Source organism: Cupressus sempervirens, chromosome 8 (assembly GCF_028749045.1).
Source record: "Cupressus sempervirens isolate cs-2001-9-10 chromosome 8, ASM2874904v1, whole genome shotgun sequence".
In the NCBI taxonomy this organism is placed as follows: domain Eukaryota; kingdom Viridiplantae; phylum Streptophyta; class Pinopsida; order Cupressales; family Cupressaceae; genus Cupressus; species Cupressus sempervirens.
In genome coordinates, this window is record NC_143125.1 from 544,709,672 (window position 1) to 544,727,513 (window position 17,842).

The 17,842-nt window shown below is 32.9% G+C and overlaps 1 protein-coding gene across 1 annotated transcript in view; it reads right to left on the reverse strand.

The window, feature by feature from the left end:
• Window positions 1-1,526: 1,526 nt before the first annotated feature.
• The window catches only part of LOC149543602 (uncharacterized), a 35,382-nt gene continuing 19,066 nt past the window's right edge, over window positions 1,527-17,842 (reverse strand). The window contains exons 6-13 of the mRNA XM_089795819.1: window positions 4,000-4,068; window positions 3,449-3,751; window positions 3,052-3,189; window positions 2,621-2,710; window positions 2,291-2,512; window positions 2,078-2,176; window positions 1,808-1,986; window positions 1,527-1,668 (exon numbers count right to left, since the gene is read on the reverse strand). Coding sequence (XP_089651945.1) covers window positions 1,527-1,668; window positions 1,808-1,986; window positions 2,078-2,176; window positions 2,291-2,512; window positions 2,621-2,710; window positions 3,052-3,189; window positions 3,449-3,751; window positions 4,000-4,068 — 1,242 coding nt within the window. The remainder of the gene's footprint in view (window positions 1,669-1,807; window positions 1,987-2,077; window positions 2,177-2,290; window positions 2,513-2,620; window positions 2,711-3,051; window positions 3,190-3,448; window positions 3,752-3,999; window positions 4,069-17,842) is intronic.

The window sequence follows — 17,842 nt, forward strand, 5'->3', positions numbered from 1 at the left end:
CTTAATAATTCTTGGTCTTTGCATGATTACCCTAATTTTGAATGTTTTTATGGACTTCAAAAATTGTTATATTAGCAACATGTTATTTATAGGAAATTGATAACTTTTTATAAAAAGATGTCATTTATTGACTTTAAAATTGACATGGTACTATTTTTTGGTAGATGTTATTTATAAGATTTTTTTTTCTTGATATAGAGATACCAAGATGATCATTTATGTTAATAGTTCTCAAAATGTAATGTGAAAGATTTATCCTTAATAGCTAATTATATAATTACTAAATAAATACTCTTTTTTTTTTGGTGAAAATCATCCTTCAATTTTTTATTTCTACATATTTTATAATTGTAAATATTATTATTGACTTTGAAATTGACATCTTAGTAACTTTCTTGAGTAGTTGTTATATTTGTAAGAAAATAATAATCTTTTCTTCAAATATGTGTGTGTATTGTCATTTATGTTAATACTTTTCAAAATTTAATGTCAAACATTCATCCCTCACAACTAATTAGAAAATTTATCAACAAATATATCAATTATCACACTAATTTTGAATGTTTTTATAGACTTCAAATTTGTTATATTAGCATGTTATTTATAGAAAAGGAATAATTTTTTAATAAATAGATGTCATTACTGACTTTAAAATTGATACGGTACTATTCACCAATAGACCAAGGGCCCATTGACAATATGTTACTATTTTTACTAGATGTTATTTATAAGATTTCTTAATCCCTTGATAAATAGATGCTAAGATTATATTTATATGAATAATTCTCAAATTTCAATGTGAAAGATTTATCCGTAATAGCTAATTATGCAATTGCTAAACAAATATTCAATATTTTTGTGTAAATCATCCTTTATGGTAATAAATAGATGTGTGCATTGTCATTTATATTACTACTTTTTAAAATTTAATGTTAAGAGTTATACGATTAGAAAATGATCAACAAATATTCATTAATTATTATCATAATCTTGATAATTTAACCAATTCAAAATTGATATATTAGCATGTTATTTATAAGAAAATAATAATTTTTTTGGTAAATAGAGGTCCCCATTATTATCTATTTAAAGCTAGTTTTAGATAGTTTGTAATAGTAAACGTTTTTATCACTTAAAATTGTTTAAAATTAATATGTGAGTATAAATCGATATATAGTTCATAATAGTAAAATTTTTTATGACTTTACAATTGTTTAAAATTGATATGAGAGTATAAATGGATATTTACTTATAAGAAGATTTTTTTTTGGAAATAGATTACATTTAATAAAACAAGGCCATTGAGGCGAATGATCTTACAATTGAAGGAATGGACCAACCCATCTTGGTCATAGTTCCTGCTCTGTTTACAACTTTGCACATTAATAAACATGCCTCCATGTTAGATCCCTATAAGGTGGTGGGATAATAATGATCCTATCTTGGTCATAATTCCTCCTCTGTTTACAAATTTGCACATTAGTAAGTAGGCCTTTCATGTTAGACTTCTATGAGGTGGTGGGATATTAATGATTTTCTTCAAGGAAAATTGCAGGTTCCAGCTTTGCTACACAGTGGTACTGAGGAATGGAGTATTTCTTGTGAACTTCAGTTAACTTCCCTTGGCTTGCACTTTGATGAAATCTGACCATCAACTTTGCACATATTCTACAGTGTAAAATGACAATATCAAGCATGAGTAGCAGATAATATGATCTAACATATTAATGATGATAACATAAGAACAAATAAAAACTTAACATATTTATGATCTACAAAATAGAAGATTAAGGTTAGAGTAAATCACATAAGTTGGTCTTCAGTGTAAGTAGTATAACATTCCATTGTCCTGGTCCAAAATGGAGCCATTTTGAGGGTACACTGCCCCGTGTATACTGCTGCAGCTGCTAATAATGAAGGTGGGTACTCCAACATGGTGTACTCCCCAAGGCACAATTCCATGAGAAAGAAGGATACCATCTCCAGCTAAAATACAAAGAAAACCTCCATTAGAATACTACAAAGAGATTGATCAACCAAATATCAATCTTACATTATCAAGCATAAAAAGACTCACATCTTTATCTGATCCAGCTGCCTTGAGATATCTCTTCATAAACACATAAGGAGTTGGCAGGCTAAAATAAAATTTCAACTTGTTGAGCATGGATTTCTCCTGAAATCAGGTATGGTTCATCAATATAATTCATTCTAGCCAACAACTTCAACTATGTGCATTTGTGTTAAAATTTAAAATTTGAGATTAAAATGAATGGACTCTTGTGTGTACCATGCGGACAAGTTCAGCTCTTGTGTAAGCATTATCTGTAATGTAAATGAAATCATCAACAAGAGGAACGTGTCTCTCCTCATATTTACATGCCACAAGCATGGCAGTGACTGCAACAAGCTGCAAGGACTTTCTTGCTACTGTTTGTCTTGACAGATATCTATCAAAGATGTTGATTATCAGGAACAGGGTCTCAGGCATGAGCTTGAATTCCAAATGAACCTAAACAACAAAGAGGAGCAGATTAATTTTGTTTTGAAACTAAGAAAAAAACACCACTTTTGAGAAAAAAGAAAGATCCATGATAATTCAGAGATGGAAAGGTGAGACCTTAATGATCCAATCCACCAAAATTGCTCTCATTTTCTCATTTATGTCAGGTTGATGAGACATGTAGTCTGAAGGAACACAGCTCAGGACCTGTCATCAGATTTCATTCAATAGTGAGTTCAATGTAATAACTGTTATTATATAAATACTTGTCATCTCAGAAATAACTTGTCCATGCTATGTGCTACAACATAAATAACATATAAATAGACAAGAGTCTATAACACAACGATAAATTCTGAACTTAATACTATTGTAATTTAATAAATAATAATAATTAATCTTGATTTTGACCTATTACCTGTAAAAATAACATATATAATATATAAACATCAGAAAGAACAAAAGAATTGCAGAAAGCTCAACTTATAAAAAAAACAAAAAAAGCATGCTCCATCCATTTAATACATTCAAGAAGGGCAAAAACATACCTCTGCTTCATGGTAGAATCTATGGATATCATGAACATAGTCTACTACAGCTAATGGATCGCCTTTATCTTCCTCATCAATATCAGTTACTGGATCTTCTGCTTTATCTATTTCCATTTCACAGCATTTATCATCATCCTGCTATTATATCGATTATCTTTTATCATGATCGAATAAATAAACTGATAAGTTTCACAACTGTTTCTGTCATGTTTTCACAAGTATTAAATAGTCAAAATTAACTTATTTTCCCAACCTTAATTTCTTCTCTAATATATGATATTTAAGAAGGCCAATTTAAAACCCTAATCTAACTATCTAAACCCAAGAATTAAGATGCATTTAGCAAGGTTAACAATAATCTTTAAAAAGATAGCATTCAATCTGGGATACAAACCTCATTCTGACATGTTAAATCTATCATCTCGGTCTCAATTTCTTTCCCTAGAAATGTCGGTTGATAAACATTGACGTTCCCCACGCATGGCGCAGATTCAAAGGCATTGCAATGTTTCAAAGGCGAAGAACAACTCCCCACGCCATGCTGCATGTCATTTCTTCTTCTTGGTTTTTGTAGAGTTGCCAATATTGAATGTTCCTCAGTTTCTTCAGCTGGTGGGGCATTCTGAATCATAAACAACAACGAAGACCATGAATTTCTTGGGTTTATGATACCTGTTTCATATTTGGCAAGATCATTCTAAAACAACAATAAACCGATTACTAATCGTATATAATACCAATTGGGTAGACGGAAAATGATCCATATATTGGTACCAATGTCCCAACCCAAACAAAGTTTGAAATTTGGTTAGAAGATTAAATAATGGGTTCTTAAAACTATTTTGTGATGGTCTGTGTTGATTGGTAACTTGCAAGCTTCGTGCTTCACTGGACTGCCTTACAGATCAGAATCTTCCATAAAAAATAAATAAATAAAAGACTTACCTTATCCACATACTGAGATTTGACCAAAGCGGCCCCAAGTTTCCTGATATTAAAAGTCAGGAGAGATATCTAATCAATCAGTTTAATAATTACTTTCTGATGACAAACCTATTAAGATTATAATCTGAACTTTCATTATATACACTACACGTACACGCACACACACACATACAAATAATTAAAAAACCATGCATAATCATACCCTACTGCTGGTGGTAATCTTCGTTTAATAATGTTGCATTTTGGTAAGGAGGCAACGATGTTTCCAATATCTTTCAAGGCTCTTCGATGATTTCTCTGCCTCTCCATAACTATTTACTTCTCTTGGATCGTAATTAAATGTAAAGGAATATGGAGGAGCTTTGCTTTGAGCTTGAGAAATGAGTTCAAGTTAGAAGGGAAGATGGAGAAAATAGTTCTTCTTATATGTGCTCTACAGAGCAAAAGTTAGTGAGATAATCTGCAACGGCTATAATGTTCGTGGGGATTAAGAGTGCATTGAACAGATATGCAATGCAAACATCAATTGTACAATGCAGGGGCAGTTTTTATCAGATGAGCTGATCTTGGAATTGGAGTTTTTGTGAGGTTTATTGGATTGAATGAATAAGGATTTATAATGATTGTGTCGAGGTCATGCAGTCTAGAATGAAGAGTTATACCCTTAAATAGGTGAATATGAAATTTAATCTTAGAAGAGTGTAAATTCTATTAGAGAATTAATCTGATTATAATAAATTTTAGAATTTTTGACAAAGTGTTAAATTATATTATAGAATTATAACGGGTTTAATTTTTTTATCAAATTATAGGACACTTAATGTCTTTTTAATTTGTTGGTGAGATTATTAGGACAATGTTATTTTGTTATGTAAGAGGCTTTTTCTGTGTAACTAGAGGCGTAACTACTACAAAGACACTAAGAAGTAAGATGTGAATGGGTTCACAAAAACTATTTTAAAATGAACATATATAAATAATAAAATCTAAAATTAAAATCATATAATTTCTTTTATGTAAATATATTAACCATGAAGTAGCTCTTGAATAAATAAAATAACTCTTCCTTTAATATAGATTTATCTAAAAATAGGTATAGTAGTTAGATAGTTAATTCAATTTAAATATAATAAAGTTTTTTTTTTTCTTGAAGTTTTATATGAAATTGTAGAATTATTAAAGGATTTTTAATTTATTAGAGAAATTGAACATTGAATGAAATGTTATTTTATTAGATAATAAATTAGTAAATAAAAGACCCCAAGCTTTTAAAAATATATTTAATTTATTCATACTATTAGCTTTAGTTCTTCTAATTATAAAATCTAATATACACTTTCTTAAGAGGGTTAAAAGATGTTAACAATCACCACTTTAATTCTTCTTAAGAAAATAGTTTTAGTATATTTTTAAAACTTTTATTTTTAACTTCAAAAGTCCTACATTATATGTATAATTATCATTTTGTTACCAAAAATGGTGCATGAACGTTCCATTTTTAATGCAATTAATTCGTTGAGATTCTTTCATATAATAATATATTGATATATTGTGTGGTGTAAGAATATTCCTTCTTAATGCACTAATTTGAATGCTATTTGATGGTATATGATATATTTTTTTAATTCCATTAATTGAATGTTATTTCATATGTATAAATATTATTTCTAATTATGTTAATTATAATTTTGAAGATGAATCTTTCTTTCCTAAGAAATTTGAAGGACATTTACAATCATTTTTTTAAGAAAATGATTTTAGTATTATTTTTATTTTCTATTTTCAATTTTAAGGGGGGTGCGATTATTTTATTGTTTAAAACATCTTCCATCTTTTATTAGGTGTATGAACATTTTGTTTTATTTATTAGAAATATTTTTATTGTAAATTGTATATTTATGATATAATATATAAAATTATCATTGTGTTGGGACATTTCTTTCTTTTTTGTACTACAATTAATTAGAATGAACTTTAAGATCCTTTTGTAAATTTTTTTATTAGATAGTGCATGAAAATGAATCAAATACTTTGTTTTTGTTTCATCAATTTAGATATACCTTTTTTTTTACTCTAATTAATTTATATGTATCTTGAAACCCTTATAAATAATGGCATTGGTAGGCTATTGCTTACACTTCTTCCCATATTATTGCTTTGGTCATTTAGGAAGGATACCACAATACAAAGTGTTTCCAAGAATTGACTAAGACAAAAAGGTAATACAAACTATGTTTAGTATTGAAAATGTTAACAATAGTGAACTAATGTAAAATTTAACAAGCATACAAGAGGAAGGGGTTTAGTTCTATTAGGATCTTTTGGAACCTCCATAGGATAATATTGTACGGTATTGAAGAAATTAGTAGCATAAAAATAACTTTTATGTGGTCTTCCAACAATTATAAATCAACAAGAAAATAAAAATGTAATGACACCTTTTACTCCTAAATAAATTCACAAAGTGGTATTTTATTTGGCAACATATAAAGCCTCAAGGCCAAATGGATTCACCACTCTTTTCTAGAAAAAAAGGTTGATACTTTGTAGGTTTTGACTTGTTATGAGTTCTAGAAAGTCAAGGATAAGTGATTCAATTTTAAAATCATTTAGTGAACGAAATTTTTAGCTATATTTCCTAAAATTAAAAGTCTAAAAATATTTGTTGATTTTGGACCAATATCTTTATGCAACACTATCTAAAAAATCATCACTAAGGCAATATATCTAAGGTTGGAAACTCTCATCTCCATTATTACTTATCTTAAAAAAGGAGGTTTTGTATTAGGTGGGAAGAAAATCGAAGGGGTTTTAATAGCTCAATAAGTCTTGCACTCCATTAACAAGCCAATATCCCACAATTTATTCTAAAACTTGATATGATGAAATCTTCTGACAAGGTAAAATATAATTTACTCCTTAAGGTGTCGAGAAAGTTTGGACTTTTATAGAAATGGTGCAAAAGGATTCACTCTTTCTTAGCATGTGCATCTTTTTCTATAACCATAAATAGTTCACCCTTGGGGTTCTTCAATGCCACACAAGGGAAAAGGGGAAGTGATCCACTTTATCCATTCCTTTTTGTCATTATGACCAAAGCTTTCAATAGAAGCATTAAACTTTAAAATGAAGTTGGATTATGGAAAGGCATATATATTCCCAATACAATAATTTTAGCTACACATGAATGACACATTATTATATAGAAAATAATGCATAAAAGAAGCCTAAGAAATAAAAAAATATTTGGAATGTATACATATCAATATTTGGCCAAATGATAAATGAAGAAAATCCAAAATATACATCTTTCATAATAAACAAATGGTATTCCTAACATTTTAAAGTTCCAATAAGATGCCTCAAAATATACTTATACATCCCCTTCTTTATGTGGCTAAATAAAACAACATATATGAATTTAATCATTGATATAATCAAGTGAAGAATTAAAACATAAAAAGCTAGGTCTCTCTCTTTCTCTCTATAGTCTTATTTGTTAGAGTAAAATGTTAATTTAATTTAATTTATTAGATTACCTTTACTCCTTTCTTAAGATTTCACCTTTTGCTCCTTGCATTTTCATTTAATAATTAATTAGTAGTTATTAAATGTCATTTCTTTCTTAGGGTTTCTCTTCTAGGGTTTCAATCTCCTTCATAAGGATTGATTAGTTGTAAAGTCATTCATTCTATTTTGCACAAGTAAATAAAATCTTCTTGTTTATTGAGCAAACCCTTCTCTCTCTCTACCTTTCTTACTTCCTTGTAATAGGTTATTTGCATGCAAGATATCTAGGGATCTATGAATTTCTTCATCACCAAATTCTACATGGTATCAGAACCTTGTGGATACTTGTTCTTATTTGAAGAAAAAGGAAGAACAAGGGTTTGACAGAACATATTGGATATTTTTTGGTCTTTCTATATGAAAATAGGGGGCCTCTGATTTTTAGAGCACTTTGAGGCCAAATACACCTCACGGTTGGATTCAAAAGGTGTCAAAACCCCTATTTTCATATAAAGTTTGTCGATTTTGGACAACGTTGACCTGGGAAGCAATTTTTTTGCATACAAGGGTTGTATGACCTTTGGCATGCAAAATGAGACAAAAAATAATGAAAAAAACAACAACATTTTTTGCAATGTTTTGGATTGTTGATTGTTTTGAAAAAACCATAGTGGTTATTGAAACCACTAGTGGTCCTGACAACTGCCGCAGTGACTGCAAGCGATCATCTGGATCGTTGTGGCCCTTTAGATCCCTATGGTACTCTGACTACTAGCCACTCCACCTCTGCCTAGTTCCACCACCTCTACTTAGCTCCGGGACCATCACCACTGCTGGCTTCGTCGCTAGGTCACTCAGCTTCTCCCCACCCAATCCACGATCATGTGGGGGGCCAAGGGCCAATTTCCCAAAGTAGTTTTTTTGAGGGTTTTAATTTTATTTTTTATCATTCCAGGGGCCTTGCGAGGCTTTTGGCAATATCTTGAGCATACAAGGGTATGTTTTTGATTCAAAAAAAGTGTCAGAACGCTGATTTAGAGATGGAGATAATGGTGCAAGTATATTTTGGAATTTTTTCTAGTTTGGTACCTAAATTTTGCACTTGAAGTCTGATGATGTCTTTTATATTATGGTGGGTGTAACTTGTTCATTATAACTTCATTTTTTGATCCAAAAAAAGTGTTAAAAATCTCTTCTCAAGCCCTATCTAGATTCTTTGCTATTTTCATCAGTATATCTCAAATATACAGGTGGTTCTCAAACTAAATCTTTTTTCTCTTTCCTTGCTTACACATTCCTTCTAGTAGCTAGGGTTTGATTTTTTGTATTTTAGGGGTTGTTTTGTATTATTGTTTGTGTTATTTACATCAGTAAACTAGAATATTTTCAAAAAATAATCCAACACCTTCTAAAATAATGACTGAGACCTCTTCTTGTCTAGAACTTCTGACCCCTCATAACTATCACACATGGAAGACCTTGATGACATGACTTCTTTGGTCAAAAGGGTTGTGGTCTTGTTTAGATACAATACAACCAATATTCCAAAGTCAATATTAGACTTTACAACACAAAAACAAGATCAATGAGGCAATGCGGTTGATTTCTTTACAAGTATCTGATAGTCTACAGTTTCATCTTGATGGGTGCAATACCCCTCTAGATATGTGGACCAAGCTTGACAACTTGTTTGGTATAGTGAATGAGTTTAGGGCAGTTAAGATCGAGGAAAATCTTACCTCTCTTGTATTAGATTCTTTTCCTTCCATTGAGAACTTCTTGATGAAGTTCAAACAATAGAGATCTTTAATTCAAGGTTATGGGAAAACCAAGACTGACACTGAGTGCATCTACCTGATTCTCTCTAAGCTTCATGGAAACTTTTAGATTTTTGCTTCTACCTTCTAATCCATCAAAGATGCTATAGATAATAGATTTATCATGCCATCCTTTGAGGTTTTTTGTGATCATTTGACTCGAGAGCAAGCTAAGCTCTGTCAGTTGGATTCTATTATAGGCTCACAAACTTATGCATTGGTAGCTCAACCATCTTCTAGGATGAAGGAGAAGACACATAAATCACATTCTACAAAGTCTCAGATTGATTCTCTCCCTCATAATTCATCGGGACCACCTTCTCCTAAGGGGGGTAAACCAAAGCCAACAAGACCAAAGTGTGCTTATTGTAATAAGCCTAATCATGATGAGTCACATTGCTATGAGAAGAAGTTAGATGGCTATGCTAGACAAGTTTCATATTTGACAACTCTCCTTCAGAAGATAGATATTAAAATTTCTTCTACTTCTCACAGATCTTCTTCTTTATCATCATTTTAGTCAAATGGTAAAGATATAGGAAAGGGTCATGCACTATGTGCATCTACTACTCCACATTCTTCTAGATGGTTACTAGATTTAGGTGCTTCACACCATATGACATCTTCTCAATATTTGTTCTCTTCTTTTGAGGCTTCTCCTACTCCACACATTTTGATGGGGAATAATACTATTATGATTGTATGTGGGAAAGGTTCCATTGACATTGATGATCCTACATTTCATGATGTAATTTTTTTTCCATCTTTGTCCTCTAACCTTCTCTCTATCTATCAGATTACACATAGTGGGATAGGGAAGACAATTGTGTTTGCACAAGATTCAATGTACATCAGAGATAGTGAGACAAGCAATATTATTGCTATAGGTACTATTGATCATTCTTCCCATCTATACTCCTTTTCTCATTTTGGTCGACCATCTCCACTATCAGAGAATCACTCTCCTTCTTCATGAGAGTCTACTAAGATGAGGTTAGGTCACTTGAACTTATGTGTTGTTCTTGAGACCAATGTTGTGATTTTCACACCTCCACCTCATGTTCAAATTCCATCTATCACACATGATTACTCTTCAGCATTGCCTACCATTGTAGCTCTAGTCATCAAGCCACCTACTATAGTTGTTGAGGATATATCAAAGGGTACAGATCTCTTCTCAGATGACATATTCAATACACCTGTTATCCAACCTACATTGGATATTCCATTTTAGGATTCTCATGCATTCTTCTTTCAGCATCATCTAGGACTTCCAACTTCACCTTACATTTAGGGGTTACGCCCTCCTTTCCCACTACATTTTTTTCCTTTAGATTGGAGCCACATTGGTCTATTCATTAACACATGAGTTTTGCCATTTTGGGGGCGGGGGCCGGGCTATGGAGTCTCAACCCTCTATCATGGGGGGTTTCATTATACTTATGGTTTTGAGAGTCTCTTAAGACATCATTTGTACCTTTTTATTTGCTATCTCTTTTTTAAGTAGGGTTTTTCCCATGTGGTTTCCCCTGTTTCTCTGTTTCATAAAGATTTGGTTGTGATTGGGTACCTCATCAGACCTTGTTGTTGGGACCCAAGTTTGCTTTCAACATTGTAGTTTCCTTTCTTTTTCATACATTTTTTATAGTTGCATTATTGCACATCTTAAGGGGGGTGTTAGAGCAAAAGGTTAATTAAATTTGATTTATTAAATTACCTTTACTCCCTTCTTAATATTTCACTTTTTGCTCCTTGCATTTCCATTTAATAATTAAATTAGTAATTATTAAATGTCATTTCCCTCTTAGGGTTTCAATCTCCTCCATAAGGATTGATTAGTTATAAATTCATTCATTCTATTTTGCACAATTAAATAAAATCTTCTTGTTTATTGAGTAAACCCTTCTCTCTATCTCTCTTCCTTTTTTACTTCCTTGAAACATGTTATTTGCGTGCAGGATATCTAGGGATCTACGAGTTTGTTCCTCTTTTGGTTGAATTAGGTGTCTTCCCCTATGTTCCTGCTATTCATCTCCCTCTCTTTCTTTGTATCTCCTTCATCTTTTCCTTTGTATCTTCTCCTTTCATTTTTCCTTTCTTTATCTCCCCTTGTCTATTGTCTCTTTACCTTCATTTCATCTCCCTCTTGTGGTGCATTCTTCTACTTGATCTCCTTTTTTTTTTCTTTATCTCCCTCTTTCTCAATCTTCTCCTTCATTTTTTCTCTCTCATCTTTATTTCATCTCCTTTGATGTCATTGTAATTTTAATTTTTTTATATAATTTTTAAATTTACATTTCATCTCCCCTATGCATTCATCTACATCATCTCCCTCTTTTTCTCATTAATGAAAAAGGCTTCTATGTTGGAGTTGATGAAATCAAAATTCAAAGACACCCAAGATCACTTGCATGCAAATAACCTGTCAAAGGAAAGCCAAGGAAGGGAGAGCATGGAGCTAGGGAAAAACTCTAAATGGACATGAGAGAACAAGATATTGCAACACAAGGAAAAATGTATTTACAATATGCTGAATGTGATATGAAAATACAATGAGGGAGCTCGAATATAAAGAGCTCAAGAAATCTCCTAGAACAAGCTAGAAGATGCTAGGAGATAAGTGTAACAACTAGGCATACATCCACATGAGGTGGAAAGTCCTCGAACAAGGTGAGAGGATAAGTAAGACTTAGGAGAGAACAAACTCCCATATTGTCAACAACTTATAAAAAACTCCTAGACTACAACTAATAAATGAAATGCAATTACCTAAGTAAGCTTAAGTAAATAGAATAAATAATAAATAATAAATTATTTACTCTAACACCCCCCCTTAAGTGCAACTTAGGGAGATGCCTTAAGCTCACAAAACTAAGATGAATGCAGAATGGGTCCCGACAACATGGTCATGTTAGGTACCCATGTACAATGCAAAGAAATGCAACCTCTAAAAATGAAGAAAGTGAGAAAACCACATGGGAAAAACCCTCCCCCCCAAAGAGGTAAGAACCTAGTGAAGAACAAAAGAATCCTCCTACTAGGGAAATGTCCCCTAAAACAGGAACAAGGAGTGATCATGAAGAGCATTATTGAAGCATGAAGAAGCTACAAAATCTGCCATCAAAAAGAAAATTGCTAATTTGAAGAACCTCCATGGAGAAAGGCATGAACTGAGCATGTCTATATGGTAACTAATCCATCTCACCAAAATGCATAAGTAGCCAGCCACTGCAATCACCTCATATATAAGATCAACCACTGAATACATAGTTCACACTATTGAACCATCGAACCACAGATGCATTAGAATAACAACATAACCCCCCCTTAATGCAAACAGGGTGAGATGACAGGCAACTGAGAAGGTGGGCCAAAAATCTCTTGTAGATAAACCAAGAACAACGAGAGAGGAAGAGGTACAAACACCTATAAAGAAATGATCACAATGACGCTGCATGGGGCTAATGTTATGGAAGGGAAACTCACTTGACAAAGAAAAATGGCCTAAAACAACAAACAACTATCCCCCCATGGTGCTTTATAAAAATAGTGCAAGTACAACTGACTCAAAAACAACGTTCATGAACCCAAAATGCAAAAGTCGCACTTTATCGCAGGGCGTATACAAAAGAGATTACAAATGATGTCTATAATGATCAGAACAAGGAAAAAGCTGACATAAAAGAAACCATGCCAGGGAAATGATCCTCAGACCTAAAACACCCAAGATATCCACCATATAGCAAAAATGCCAAAAACATGATAGAAAGAGCATGGGCTAGAATCTAAGGAAAAAAACCACATTTCTAAAAAGATGACAAAACTAGCTTTCCAAAAATATAACATTTTCAAAAAATTGACATGGGATGCAAAAGATATGCATGTCGAAGTCAAAAATAGAACTTCAGACTTCAACTAAAACAACAGGCAACAAAACTACATGAAAACTTGAAAACATATACTAATGTCTCCATCTCAGAACTAGCTTTTCGGTGCTTCTTTCGGATCAGAAAATTACCTTTGTATGCTCAAGTTATGGCAAAAAAATTGAAAGTAGGTCAAAAAGGACCTAAGAGAAGTGCAAGAAAGGTTTGCTGATGTAGTGCTGACATCAGCAAATCATTGTGCTAAATTTGATAGCTTGATAGCCGTCGCTGTAAAAAAGAAAGCCACATGGCAGACTGGCTGATGTGGCAGGGGCCACATGGAAAAGTACCACGTGGCAGCCCTATCATGTGTCACATGCAGAGTGGGCGCTGTCACTATAGGGACTCCAAGCTGGCACTAACACATGCTTCCACGTGGGTGCTGATAGGTTACAGGCAGAGTGGAGGGAACAAATCATCGGTGGTAGTTGAACTAGCAGAGCGCAAGCTGGGGTGGAGCTCGGGGTGGCCAAGATAGGGGGTAGAGCTCGAGGTGGCCAAGATAGGGGATGGGGTAGCCAATATAGGTGGCAACCAAAACAATAAATGCCGCTATGCAGGGAAGTGTGTTGCTTCGCAATAAAGAACAGGAGGCACAACCAGACTTGGTAGATTACGAGCGGCCGCCGGGTGGTGCTATAGTGGCCGCTCGATGGTATGCCTTGTAATATATATTTTTTTATTTTTTTTAATGCCCTACGCATCCATATAGTCTGTACGGAATGCCTGAAACAATTTCTTTTTGCCTCTCGAAGCCCTGTCTCAAAAATTGACAAGTTTTATATGGATCCTAACTACAAATGGCCTTCCAAATCTAATGGCAGCATTCGTTTGGGCCCAATATGCTCCAAAGATTCGTTGTTCCTCCAATTTGAAGAAAAATGCACAACCAAACTAGGGTTTATGACTTCAAATCACAGCTTCAAAAATCCTTCAATCAAGCAGCACCAGGAAGGCTCTAATACCATGTTGGAGTTGATGAAAGCCAACTTCAAAGATGCCCAAAATCACCTGCATGCAAATAACCCGTCAAAGGGAAGCCAAGGAAGGGAGAGTGTGGAGTTAGGAACAAACCTTAAATGGACATGAGAGAACAAGATATTGCAACACAAGAAAAAATGTATTTACAATATGCTGAATGTGATATGAAAATATAATGAGGGAGCTCGAATAAAAAGAGCTCAAGGAATCTCCTAGAACAGGCTAGAAGATGCTAGGAGATAAGTGTGACAACTAAGCATACATCCACATGAGGTGGAAAGTCCTCGAAAAAGGTGAGAGGATAAGTATGGCTTAGGAAAGAACAAACTCCCGTATTGTCAACAACTTATAACAAAATCCTAGACTACAACTAATAAATGAAATGCATTTACCTAAGTAAGCTTAAGTAAATAAAATAAATAATTAATAATTAATTATTTACTCTAACATTCTATAGGTTGTCGAATATGTCCTTGTAATGGTACTATGTGTTAGAAAGATGAGCTTTCCATAATGCCTTCAGGTTAGTGAGAGCAATATTCTCGCTTCTTATATATTCAAAGAGATTTAAATTTGTCTAGTGTGTTAATTGATTCTCTGGCTTTTAGTAAATTTGTATCAACAAAATATGCTTGTCAAAGGTTACAACGTGCATTGAACTTCCATCAATCTTATGATTCTTTTCTCTTGTTTTTCCTTGATACGATGAATGAGATACAATGTCCCTTATATCTTAGACAAATAGTCAATTACATAATCAATGACTACATGTAAGTATTCTTTAATGATTGGTGTGTGTACAAAAAGTGTCACACTTCTACAAACCATTATTTTTGAGAGAATGCATGAAAGAGAGAATCTCAAGAGGCAGCTTATTTTCTATGATGTGCAAAGGTGCAAGAAATGAAATGGTGGCTCTCAAATGAACCAAAGATATGCAACCCTTGGAAGGTGCACCATAAAACACGATATTCAAAGAGTAGAGGAAATGAGTGATAATATCCAAGAATCAAGAGTATGAAATGCAAATTCAATCTAAACTAAATGAGATACAAGATGCAAACTAAACTAGAAATATGAGAGTATTACAAAGGCTTCCTACTTAAGCTATTTGAGATAATCTAAAACATATAAGAAAGCTAATCTAGACATGCCATGAAGCTACTATGAGAATGCAAGTATGAAAGTGAAAATGCAAAAGTGCTCCAAGTCCTTCAAAAATCCAAAGTCACCAAGAAAACCTATAGCATAATGTGAGCAGGAGAGTCTAAGATTAGAGAATGAGGAGAGAACTCTCCTTTTTAAAGAAAAATAGATGGTAGGGATTAAGAGGTGAAAGATGCATAAACAAGGAAGGAGCACACATATTGAGTGTTCCATGTGCACAAGCATCTCCACCAATCACAATCAATAGTTGAATTTTGAGAGAGAAAGAAATGTGTAAGAGACAATTAAAGTTATTTTAAAAATAAATATTCCTCTCACATAGAAAGTTGTACATTCATGTGTAGAAAAAATACTTTTTCTTCTTATTTTTAAAATAAGAATAATAGTTTATGTGTGCACACTTAGGATAAGTGGGATGTGAGGAATTTTATTTAATTAAAATGGAGCAAGTTATTTTAATTAAATAAAAGACTTAGGATAAAGTGGTCAAACCATAGGTTATAATCAAATAAATTATAAAATGAGGATTTGATCAAGAATAGCCAATTAATAAATTAAGCCAAAATGCTAGAAAGGGGGCTCATAGTCTAGATGACCATTTTTTGGTGATTACATTTACCCCTCTTTGACTAATGTGTGATCAATCTAGGAACACATTATGTCAAATAATGAAGAATCCAAGAAAGAAACAAAGAAATCTAATTCTGAAGAAAAAAGTATAGAGTGATAGAAAATCTTGAATGAACAGTCTATTAGTGACAACACTGAACATCAGGAGAGAGATGAACAATATCAATACTCGAGATGAGCACTGATATGTCAAGCCAAGTAGCCAAAGAAAGAAAATAGATAGCCAAGTAGATTTTTATTTATTTATAGAAATGATAGAATATTCCTACCCCCTTGGGATCAAAATCAAAATGAGATAGATGAGGCAAAAAAAAAGAGCTGGATTTGATCAAATTGAGATAAAGAAAACTCCATGATGTCAAATAAGAGATTAAGACCAAATGAAGACCACAAAGTAATGAAGATATGCCCCAGCATGATTAGACTTGACCAAAGAAGATAAAGTGTTAAAATTAGGTCAAAACAAGAAGAAAAGGTGGAGAAAAGTGGAAGAGAGTAGAAATGATGAAGAAATGAAGAAATGATGAATGACTCATAAAGATTCAACGATTAAGCCTCAAACAGTCAACCAATTGCACAAAAGAAGGAAAATTTTAAAACACTATTTTGACCCTCAAGATGAACTAGGATTTTTATTTTGATCCCGAAAATGAATCCAAGACATCAAAATTAGCTCAAAATGATATATAAGGGGTCCAAAAGGGTAGATAGATGTGATTATAAGATTAACCCCTTGTGATAACATGATAACAAAGAGATGAGTAAAAGTCAAGAGAAGATGATAATGTATGATTGAGAAAAAGAGAGGGAAGGTGAATTGAAGATCATACAATTATCACTTGCATAACTATGAGAATATGAATATGATCTATATCAGATAGGTATGTGGGAATCCAATCAATGCATCAAAGACTTAAAGGTCAAGATGATGGTGTATTTAAATTCCCTAAGTTTGATGTAGCAAGATTATGCTTGCATCAAGATAGAAAATGTCAAGATGACCATAAGTATGCACTTGTAGAAAATATTCAAGGATGTATCCTTGTAGATCATAAATGTCAAGTGGGACAAGCAAGATTCTTAGGACACATAAGATCAAAAAAGTACACCCATAGGCAAAGAACAAAGAAAACATGCCCCATACCCCTAGTCTTCTAGTCCATGACATCCTCGAGTGACTATTAGGGAGAGAACACTCATCAAAGAAATCATCATAGACAACACATAAAGAAAATAAGCCAACAAGTCTCTGCCAATGTTTAGTTTAATTGGGCATGTGAAAGTTATATGACTATCTATCTAGGACTCAAAACTTCTCGCAAGAAATATCACAACATCCTACATTGTAACTAAAGTATCCAATAGGTGTCAAAAAAAGCTTGATGTCAGGAGGAAAAGTGTTAAAAAAAACTATTGAACAAGCTAGCAAAGAAACACTTACACACTAAGAGACCCTGATAAACTAAGCAATTTGTACCCCCTAGACCTAGATGAGAGAGTCAGTTCCAAGCTAGGAAAGGCAAAGAAAATTGAAGGGAATGGGTGTATGAGCACAAAGAAAGGCTGATAGACATAGGTGCAAGGGTCTCAAGTAGAACCTATTTTGTAATGTTCCCACTATTAGGGTTAGATTAGGACACTAATAATTGTAAAATTATTGTTAGGATTAAATACTAAAAATAGAAATATATTATTGATCCCTTATTTCTAACCATTATCTTGTTCTTATTTAGCCATTTATAGAGGGTTTCTCATCCCTCACATTGGCATGATAACCATTTATATGAGGATCTCACTTCCTATACTAGCACT